This window comes from Lepidochelys kempii, chromosome 21, assembly GCF_965140265.1.
Source record: "Lepidochelys kempii isolate rLepKem1 chromosome 21, rLepKem1.hap2, whole genome shotgun sequence".
Classification (NCBI taxonomy): domain Eukaryota; kingdom Metazoa; phylum Chordata; order Testudines; family Cheloniidae; genus Lepidochelys; species Lepidochelys kempii.
The window spans coordinates 2,429,790-2,439,635 of NC_133276.1; the positions used below are offsets into that span (position 1 = coordinate 2,429,790).

At 40.4% G+C, this 9,846-nt stretch overlaps 1 protein-coding gene across 1 annotated transcript in view; it reads left to right on the forward strand.

The window, feature by feature from the left end:
• Positions 1 to 9,522, forward strand: part of ST7L (suppression of tumorigenicity 7 like) — a 31,394-nt gene extending 21,872 nt beyond the window's left edge. The window contains 4 exon segments of the mRNA XM_073320098.1: positions 4,000 to 4,150; positions 5,458 to 5,550; positions 9,220 to 9,371; positions 9,374 to 9,522. Coding sequence (XP_073176199.1) covers positions 4,000 to 4,150; positions 5,458 to 5,550; positions 9,220 to 9,371; positions 9,374 to 9,403 — 426 coding nt within the window. The 3' untranslated portion in view covers positions 9,404 to 9,522.
• The last annotated feature ends 324 nt before the right edge of the window (positions 9,523 to 9,846 follow it).

A 9,846-nucleotide genomic window follows, 5' to 3' on the forward strand; every position in this document is an offset into this window, starting at 1 on the left:
CCCCTTATCAGGGAAATGTTCTTGAGGACTGTGGTAATTCCAACCCATTATTGGTATTAGGCCATTTAATATTTATATTACAGTCATACTTGGAGGCCCGGACCAGGTCTCTGTGCAAGGTGCTATACAAACTACAGTCATGGTTCCTGTCCCCAAAAGCTTACAATCCATGCTAAAATTTCCTGTCCTCCCCAGGGCAGTCTGCTTGTGTGCTACTGAAGGCACTGTCAGGCAAGGGTAAGGGCTAATTAAAATGTGTAGTCTTCAAAATCCCTGAAGCTGGACAGGCCTCTCCAAGGAGTAACTACTTATTTTGTTTTTCTAGATTATTGGCAAGAGCACCTCTAAAACCCTGATAATTGTATGAGATCTGAGATCTCTAATTCAGAACAGTATGTGTTCATCTCCCGCCCCCGCCCCCCCCTTGGTCTGTGTATGAAGAAAAATAAAACTAATTCACTCTTGTGCTGCAGGTCATGTCTGCTAATACCTGAAGTGGCCAGGATATTAGACACCCCAAGCAGGACATGTACCTGAAATCTAGAGCAGGGCAGGAATTTTTTGCCTAGGGAAAATGTCAATTTGTTGAAAAAGAAACTCTTCATGGAAATGTCAGTTTTGACAAAATCTCTGGGAAGAGGGAGCAAGAGATGTCCCCTGCCAGAACTTCCCACAGCCTGATGGTTAGGGCACTCACCTCTGCTAAAGGAGACTCAGGTTCAAGCCCCCTGCTCCAAATTAGGCAGAGTAGGGGATTGAAGCTGTCCCCCCACATACCAGACACTTGCCCTAACCACTGGGATATTGGCTATTCCAGGGTGGGTCTCTTTCTCTCTCTCTCCTATACGTGTTTTTTCTTGAAAAATTTCAAAAGGTCTAGATTTTTGTTCCAATGCACAATGCAAACAAAAGTTGAAACCTCAGAATTTTTTGTGAAATGGAATTCTTGTTTTCAGGTTAACCTTACTGAACTCTCAGCAACCTCTTTACTATATAATATGCAAGTTATAGTCTTGAAAGTGGAAAGTTGGCTTAGCCCTAATTCTCCTCAACTAATCATGGAGTCCAAATGAATCTAGCCATGAAGGTCTGAATTTATCTATTCACTGTGTTCTGTCTGCCTGTCCAGTTTAATAGAATGTGCATGGAGAAAGCTAATTGCTGAGAGAAATTGCTGCTTGTTCGCATGATTGATCAAGAGTGTAGCAAGTTCATTTCAGGCAGTCTCAGACAGATTTTTCTTCAGACTGTGCCTTTAGGGGAAGAAGATTATAACAGGTTACCATTATCTAAAAGTTCTTTTATTTTGTGTATCCTTCACTTCCTTCAAAACCCTTATGCTCTTTGAAAGAGTTATATTAACTACTTAATGTGAGGCGCATTCACTAGTTTTGTAGACAATCAAATAAATTAGTATTATGTTTCAATAACCATATCTTCTCCTCTAATCATGTGCCAGTTGAGACTTTTATTATTTGTATTACAGTAGTACCTAAGGGTCCCAGTTGAGATTGGGAGCCCATTGTTTGTGACCTGAAGAGTTTACAGTCTAAACAGACAAAGCAGACAAAAGGTGGGCGGGGAAATGGGCACAGGGAGTGAAGTGACTTACCCAAGGTCACACAGAAGGTCAGTGCCAAAGCTGGGAATAGAACCCAGCTCTTCTGAGTCTCAGTCCATTGTCCTATCCCCTGACCAAAAATGTATGTACATAAGAGAGAAATCCATCTTTCTTTGCATTTAATGAAAGTGGTTGGTTTGGGGGAATAACATTATGCTGTATTACACAGCATTCAAGATTAACACTAAGAAAGGAGAAGGGAAGTGAACAAGAGGTTTTTCCTTCCATTGCAGTGACACTTCTTTGAGATGGATCTTATTTTGAAAGGGTGGGGGTCATCTTAACATATTCTTTTGTTTCCCCCTTTAGAGGTGAGGTACTGAGTCACAGCTGTCAATCCAGACCCCTGTAGTATGTTATAATAGGAAGGAAATACAGGCACTGAGATGTAACCAGGAGATGATTAGGAAAGGGTGTCTCAATATTGCAAATACAAGTTTGCTTTGAATTGGGTAAGCTAGTATCTTTGAGTAGCTTTTGGAAATAGACATTTTCAGCATTAGTACCTGGTTTGTTTTTTATTACCTAAAACTAAATGGTTAAACAGGGACTATAAGAAGTTAAGTTCAAAAATTCGCAACTGCATCTTTTATTTGGACAGCACGGTAAGTGTGCATGGCATGACACACACAAGGCAGAATACATGATCCCTGCCCTCTAGAACTGACAAACATGTTATTGAGGCACTAATAATTACATTGAGGCTTCACCATTGCTGCTACATTTTCCTTCCCTTACTGTTTAAGCACTTAATTCAACTGCCAACTAGTCACTGCAGAGAGCGTGAGGAGTCATGTCAAAGGTCAGATATTTGAGACCATTTTCCCACAGCAGCCCTGTGCGAGTGATCCTTTACCGTGTTAAAAAAAATAAAAAATAGAAGGGATTAAAAAGGATTAGCAAGAATATTACCCTCCAGAGTGCAGGCCCAAGGCACTAAGAGAAGAACCTAGCCAGGCAGTAAATGTGCTTTATTTGGCCAGAGCACAACCTCTGCTACATTCCTTCAAGAATCTGAATGGGAAAAGTTAAGTCCCCAAACTGGATTAGTAAATAATCTCATAGTTTGTGGCATCTGCTGAAATAAATTGGTGAGTTGACTGCATTCTTATACTTTGGGAGGGAGTTAAAGGAATTGCCAGCTACACTGATCAAAGATGAGGATTAACTTTGGCCATTATTGAGTGGGACACTATATACTATGAAAGGACAACTCATAAGCGTATACTAGAAAATTGGAACATTCATTTTAAACTTGTAAAATTATTTAACATTTCTTAAAAACAAAGTTGAGGATTAAAACAAATTGGCTTCTCCTCCTCTGCTGCATTTAAAAAAAATAAAAATAAACTGAACCTCCTGTAAGGTTTTAGAAAAATGTAAAATGTTTGTTTAGTAATTCTGCAATTTTCATAGTGCATATGCTCAGTTTTATGCTTGCCACCTCTCATTCTGAGCATCTAAAATTGGGAGTTCACTGCCTGGAAACAAGTCAGCTGTTCTGCCTGTGTATCGGCGCATTTCTGCCTTCTCCCATCAGCTTGTAACAGCAGTTATAGTTGTGCCAGCACAACACAGCTGTGAATTAAAGATGGGATTTTCAAAAAAGTGCTCAACATTGGTTTAACTCAGCTCCCATTAAAGTCAGTGGAATTAGAGTTAGATCCATGCTTGATGCTTCCGAAAATACTGTTCTAAACTTTATAATCAAGGATATACCTGGTAGCCTGGCACTTAGCATCAGTTTCTAATTTGAACCTGACACTTGGGAACTAACAGATATTAAAACCTTTAGATTGAAAGTTTTCAGAGGCAAAGGTATCAAGGTGCAAATCAACCTAGACTTGCAGCAAGCACTTCAGTGTCATAGCATTAACATTGCTTTACATGGAGCTCTTAACAGATTTAACGGCTGACTTCTGGGATACCTGCGCATGAAACACTTGTGCTAAATCAGTTCACTTTCCTTTGGCATTCATGGAGCACAACCTGATGCAGCATAAAATGTGTGTCTATGTGTGTGCGTTTCCCCAGATAAATTACCTTATGTGTTATGATCCAGGAACTACACTCCAGCCATAGAAGTGTTTATCTCCTCACTGAAGTAAAATGCAAATCCATTTTGATAGCACGTATACTTCTTAACATTCTGAATGTAACATTCTGCTGAGTTTAGCAGCCCAACCTCCCAGTTTTTCTGTGTAAATAAGATCTGGCAAGAATTTATCAGAACTGGGCCCTAAATTGCAATGCCTCCCTAATGCATGAAAGACCTCCATATGCTATGTTCTGATCATTTTGAAAAATTTGGGGAAATCAAGGATTTGGGCATGGCCCTGTAATTAAGCATGCTTTCTCTTTCCATTTTCTACTTCTAGTACTTACTAGAAATGAAAAGCTTAATTCTACCTCCAGAGCATATTCTGAAACGAGGGGACAGTGAGGCAGTAGCATATGCTTTCTTCCATCTTCAGCACTGGAAGCGGATAGAAGGGGCCCTTAACCTGCTGCACTGTACATGGGAGGGAAGTAAGTATCTTTTTTTTCCAGTGCAGCTAGCTAATCCCTCTACCTTTTATTCAAATAATTCATAACTGGCATACTTTAACCAGCGTCTGAGCTTCCTTAAGGCATCCTTGTTCAGTTCAGTTTCAAAGGGAACTCAGCGCTCTTGTTTGGCTTTTTGCTGGAGATGCTTAATTGATGCCACATTACAGGAAGGCGAAGGGATTTACCCAGGGGGATGCAGACAACTACAGTCAAGCAATACAAGTATTCGTATTCATCAGCAGGCCTCCAACGATAGCTGTTCACAGCCATATACGGAACTAACACTTTTTGTGGCCTCCACCAACTTGTTACCTCCCCCCAAAAGCTCCCCAGGGTGTCTGTGTCAATTGGAGCCAGTGCCACCAAGCAGCCAGGGTATAAAAAGCAGAATTGAGGCTGCAGACACACTTACCTAGAGAGGGACCAAGGGCTGAGAACAGCCAGCCACTGACCCGGGGCGGGGCGGAGAGTAGGTCCTGTACAGTCACCTAGGAAGAGGTCTGTGTTCGCTTAGCAGCCAGCCAGCAACAGCTCCTGTGCTCCTGCTGGCAGGTCAGGATGAGGAGCAGCAGCAGCCTCAACAAGACCAGAGCAGAAGAGACCAATCCACCTCAGATCAAGACCCCGTTGGATTTGTTAATCGTTCATTTTTCTTCCACTGTTGGATTAAAATATGTTTATCTTAATATTTGTTAAGTCACTGTTTGGAGCTAGACAGTACAGAGACTGAAGTATCCTCTTCATTCACCCCAGAACTGGGGGCCAGCATAAGCAGCAGCAGTGCAGCGTGGCACCCCCACCCCCTCTGCCATCATGCCTTAACGTGCTGTTGCTTCCGTCTTACTCCTGGAGGGGCTTCCTCCCCGATGGAAACACGTGGGGCGGGAGGTGCAAGGAGCAGGTGCTGCTGCTTACACTGGAACGGATCTGTAGAGTAATAGGGCTCTTCCATCTCTGATGTTGCTGTCAATCTTCTCTCTCATCTGTATTTGTACAGCGCCCAGCATAATGGGGCCCCAATCCTAATAGTAAGAATTTATACTGTGGCAGGACCCAACCCAGGCTGGTATGAATTCTTACTGGAGAGATGACACCTTTCACTAAGTTCACTTCTAAAAGAAAATATAAAATACAACATGCAGCTGTTTCCAGTCTATTTCTAAATTTGCTTTCTTGGTGACTGAGATGTGCTTTCTTGGTGACTGAGATGTTCTTTCTGGTGGCATTTCGGGGGTTTGATTTGTACGTTGGTCTAGCATAAGTCTGACTGACTGTCTTGTCCTCAGCATTTAGAATGATCCCATACCCGTTAGAGAAGGGCCATCTTTTCTATCCCTATCCCAGTTGCACAGAGACAGCAGACAGAGAGCTATTGCCAAGTAAGTGGTTATTTTGTTTCTAAGTAATAACTAGAATAAAATATATGTAATAAAATTCCAGTATGTACTGTACTGTGTTGCTGTGTATTTACTCTCTTGTGTCCTTAGCTCATGAACTGCTTGTGACATGGATTCTGCTGTTTGTCTGGTGTACTTAGAAATGCACTGTGCAAATTCAACAGCAGTATACGTTGTAACCTTACATCCCAAAGGATCCCAAGGCACTTCACAAACGTGTGTGTGGGGGGAGGATATATAAATATATAATATTACATACTTTCCCACTGAAATGCAGCCACCTTTTGGATGAAATAAACTGTGTAACTGAATAGCGGCACTGCCCAACAGTTTAGTGGGGAGAGTGAGAAGCACCATACCAATTGCAACAGCAAGGGGAATTTTAGTCTTCAAGGTGCCACAAGTCCTCCTGTTCTTTTTGTGGATACAGGCTAACACGGCTGCTACTCTGAAACCTATAATAACTCTTGGCATCCTTACCAAATTCCAGTTTAGTGTGTACACCTAGATTGAGTGCCATGGGATCTTTAATGACCAATGGCTATCAGAAATTAAGTTTTCAATCTCACTTGGATGGGGTCCCCACCAATGGCAAAGCACACCTCTCTGCTGTCTCCTTAGATCAGGACCAAATCCTAGCGGAGGGTGCCACCAAGAGGTACTGAGTTGCCAGTGAGTGTTGCCCTATGTCATGAGGATTTTGTAATAACATCATGTCTGGCGGAAAGAGGCTTCCATGGCTGGTGCTTCCAAATTCTATTTCCCAACTTGGAGGGCAAGAAAACTGGGCTAGTCCTCTGTGATCACTTCTTTTTCTTTCTTTTCTTTTTTTTTTTTTTTAAGTAATGGTTCCCTGGCTGTTGTAGTGGAGCTGCTTCCTTCATCATTATCTGCAAGTAGTAGGTAGATTGATAAACATTCCAGACTCTTGCATGAGAGTACCCAGCAGAACCTTTATATTTATCATCTTTGGTTAACCTGTAGTTTGAGAGAGAACCTTATTGTTCCAAAATTTGATTTGATTAATTGTACATTCCATGGAATATTTATTATCATACATTGCTATACATCAGCAATGAGACCTAAGATTTGACACTGAAGAATGAGTCTTCTCCCCTACTTCGTTATCCAGGTATTAGCCCACATGTATTCTGTGTAAAGCAACCTGAAAATAAACCACTAGGACCGTCACTCACTCTGTCGCTTATTCACTTAGATGATAATGGGGCTCTTGTTTCATCTTACCTACTGGTGGGATTCTAAATGTGGGCTTCTACATCTCTTGAAATCTCAGCTTCTTCATGGAATTGCAGGGGCTACTGCTAAAGTGTCAGAGGGATACAGCTGCAGAAGAGCAAACGTACACGTGTGTTTCTGTTACAAAAAGTGAAAAGTTAAATTTAAAATGTGTAACTGAAGTCTGCCCCCAGACTCCTTTAAATTATTCATTTCTCACTTATGCAGGATATTGCACAAGGAATTCCTTGGTTAGTGACTAACCCTAAGCTGTAGGCTTTCCAGCATAATTAAACACCAGCACATGCATGTATTTCAACACAATCATTCACACATTCCTGTTACATTTTAAATACAAGGCTATTCATAAATAAAGCCATTTTAACATTTTTTTATTGTGCAGCTTTCTCAAGAAGTCTTGGAATTTTAAAAAAATCAATACTTTTAATATATTTAAAATAGAAAGTAAACCAAATTGAGGCTTAAATTGATAAACTTCAAATAGAAGGCTAATTGTTCTAATTGGTAATGATGCACAGAGAGAGAGCTCTGACCATGCAGAAATCTATTTAGCTCTCTTTACATACTTTGGGCCTGATCCTGCATTCCTTGTGTAGTGGCAGTTCTGGGAGCGTAAGGAATTCTTGTATATTTTTGTTTGTTGCGCTCCCCAATTTTTCCTGCCTTTCTTTCTTTTGTGTTCAGGTTGCTAGTCTTCTACTATTTGTTCCTCTCTCTAGTTCCTGTTTAAAAAGCACCCCCTCACAACCCATATATGTCCTTAATATATGGTTACACACCATTCTCTGAGCTGACCATGTCCCAGTTAGGTTTTTATGAGGATGGCTGATGGTAGATGGGGTGTATTGCATGTTATGTTTCATCATGGGCAGGCCACTGCTTTGTTTGTCCAGTAGAAGAACAGCATGGATATCCTAGTAGTCTGCTAAGTAACAGGGACGACTAGATGTCAAGGAGGTGAAATGAGAGAGAATCTTGAGGGGGACACCCTTAAGCATGTTTGATTAGGACTTATTTTCTTTCCCTTTGGCATCTGGCCTCACAGAAAGCCTTATGCATTCCACACCGTTGTGCTTCAGAATCTCAGCTTTCATTCAACCTTTTTTTTCTAGCCTTCATGGGTTACAAAGGAAAGGTTGCATCGCAGATTGGGTCACATTTGCAGTTATCACTTCCTGAATTTGCAGGCAACCTGAAACCTGGTGACAGCTTGATTTAACTCTGTCATCTTTAAATTTCCTTCTGTAGCCTACTGAAAGCGTGCACAGCCCCAAAGTGAATAATAAAAAAATAAATAACACTGGCTATTGCACTGACAATTTATATATCTATTTTCCATGTTTAATTAAATCAAAAGGTACTTTTTGCTGGGTCTGCTCCAGAATTAAGTCTAGCTTACTGAGGAATACACAGGACTTTCCATACTTAATTGCATGTACAGACCCTGCCTGTTCCTTTTATTTTAAAACATTGCAAAATTCTTGGATAAAAAATCTAGAATTGTCACAGTCCCTAGATGGTGACTACTTTCAATGTCTTGAGCTGTGAAAGCTCCATATTCCACTCCCAAGAGCTGTCTAGTGAAATTATTTTGATTTCTTTGCCCTAAAGTGTAAGTAATGGTTGTGTACAAAATTTGTACCCCAGTCTTGATGCTGTTTTCTTTGAGATCTGCTTTGTCAATTGCTCTGAAATTTACTGTAGCCTGCCAGCTTGCGGTCTTTGGGAAGTTTTAACAGAATCTGACCATGTATATTATCTGATTTGCTTTCAGAATTATTTTACTTTTTAGACATGGGAATTCTTAAGCTAGAAAAACATGACATAAAAAGTAGGAAAAAAATAGGGTGCTTGCTTTTTAAAACATTGGCGTTCACTAAAATAACAGAATTTAGCATTTGTAACTGTTAAAAATTCCTTGATTATTTAAATTGGACCAAGTGTTTTCATTGGAACCTTTGTCTTGATGACATCTTGTGAGTTTTATGTTACTTTCTTCTCTTCTGTCGCAACAGTTGATTCCAAAACTTAACCCTGCAATGTTCTACAAAATAAAGGAGGGGGAAAAAGTGGTGGGGGAAGGATAGCTTTAGTGACACCAATAAATAACTGAAGAGCAAAAACATGTAGTATATTAGAAAACATATCAGGACTAAGCCACTTAAATATGCTTTGAGTAAATGTCAGGGGTTTAGTCTTGTGTTGCACTTAAGCTTTGGGTCCATGTATATGTCCTTTGGAACTATAAATCTGAATGTAAAACACTAGCTGCTCTGCAATAATAGTTCTCTTTGACATCTTTGTATAATGTAAACTGGTGTGTAATTATGACCTTTTGTAAAACAGTCAATGGATATTAAAATGTCAAATAACTTTTCAATATTTCCCTTTCAGCGTTTCATGATGTCTCCGTTTACCCACAGAAGGAGCTTCCTTTTTTCATCCACTTCACAGCAGGGTTGTGTTCCTTTTCGGCAATGCTTGCCGTTCTCACACACCAATTCCCTGAACTCATGGTCATTTTTGCTAAAGCTATAAGTATTGTCTCCAGTCCAGGACTTGCTTAGAGTATCTGTGAGATATTCAGAAGCCGAGGGCCCTGTCTGTGCAGGTGTTTTGTGATGCAGTAAATATGCATTGTCATGTGCTTCTGAAGTTACTTGTCATGCAACTATTAAACTTGATTCTTCACTTGGACTCAGAGTTCCTCATTTTGTAAAGACTGTTATTTTTAGATTATAAAGCTGATTTCTGCAGATCGATCTTAGTAGATAATCAGTCCCGATTACCAACTTAGGAACAATCCAGCCCTCTCTTTCTCCCTTGGCTGGAAAGGCTGTGGAGAAGAATTTGGTTTGCACATTAGATCTATGGGTTAGTCACAGCTTCTCATTTTTAGTTTAAATTGAATTATTTGAAACAAAAGCTTCTGAATTTTGAGTTAAGGGCTCTTCAGTAACTAATGGGTTAAAACCAAAGCTATGGGAACGTTTAGACTGTAAGCTCTCTGAGGCAAGGACT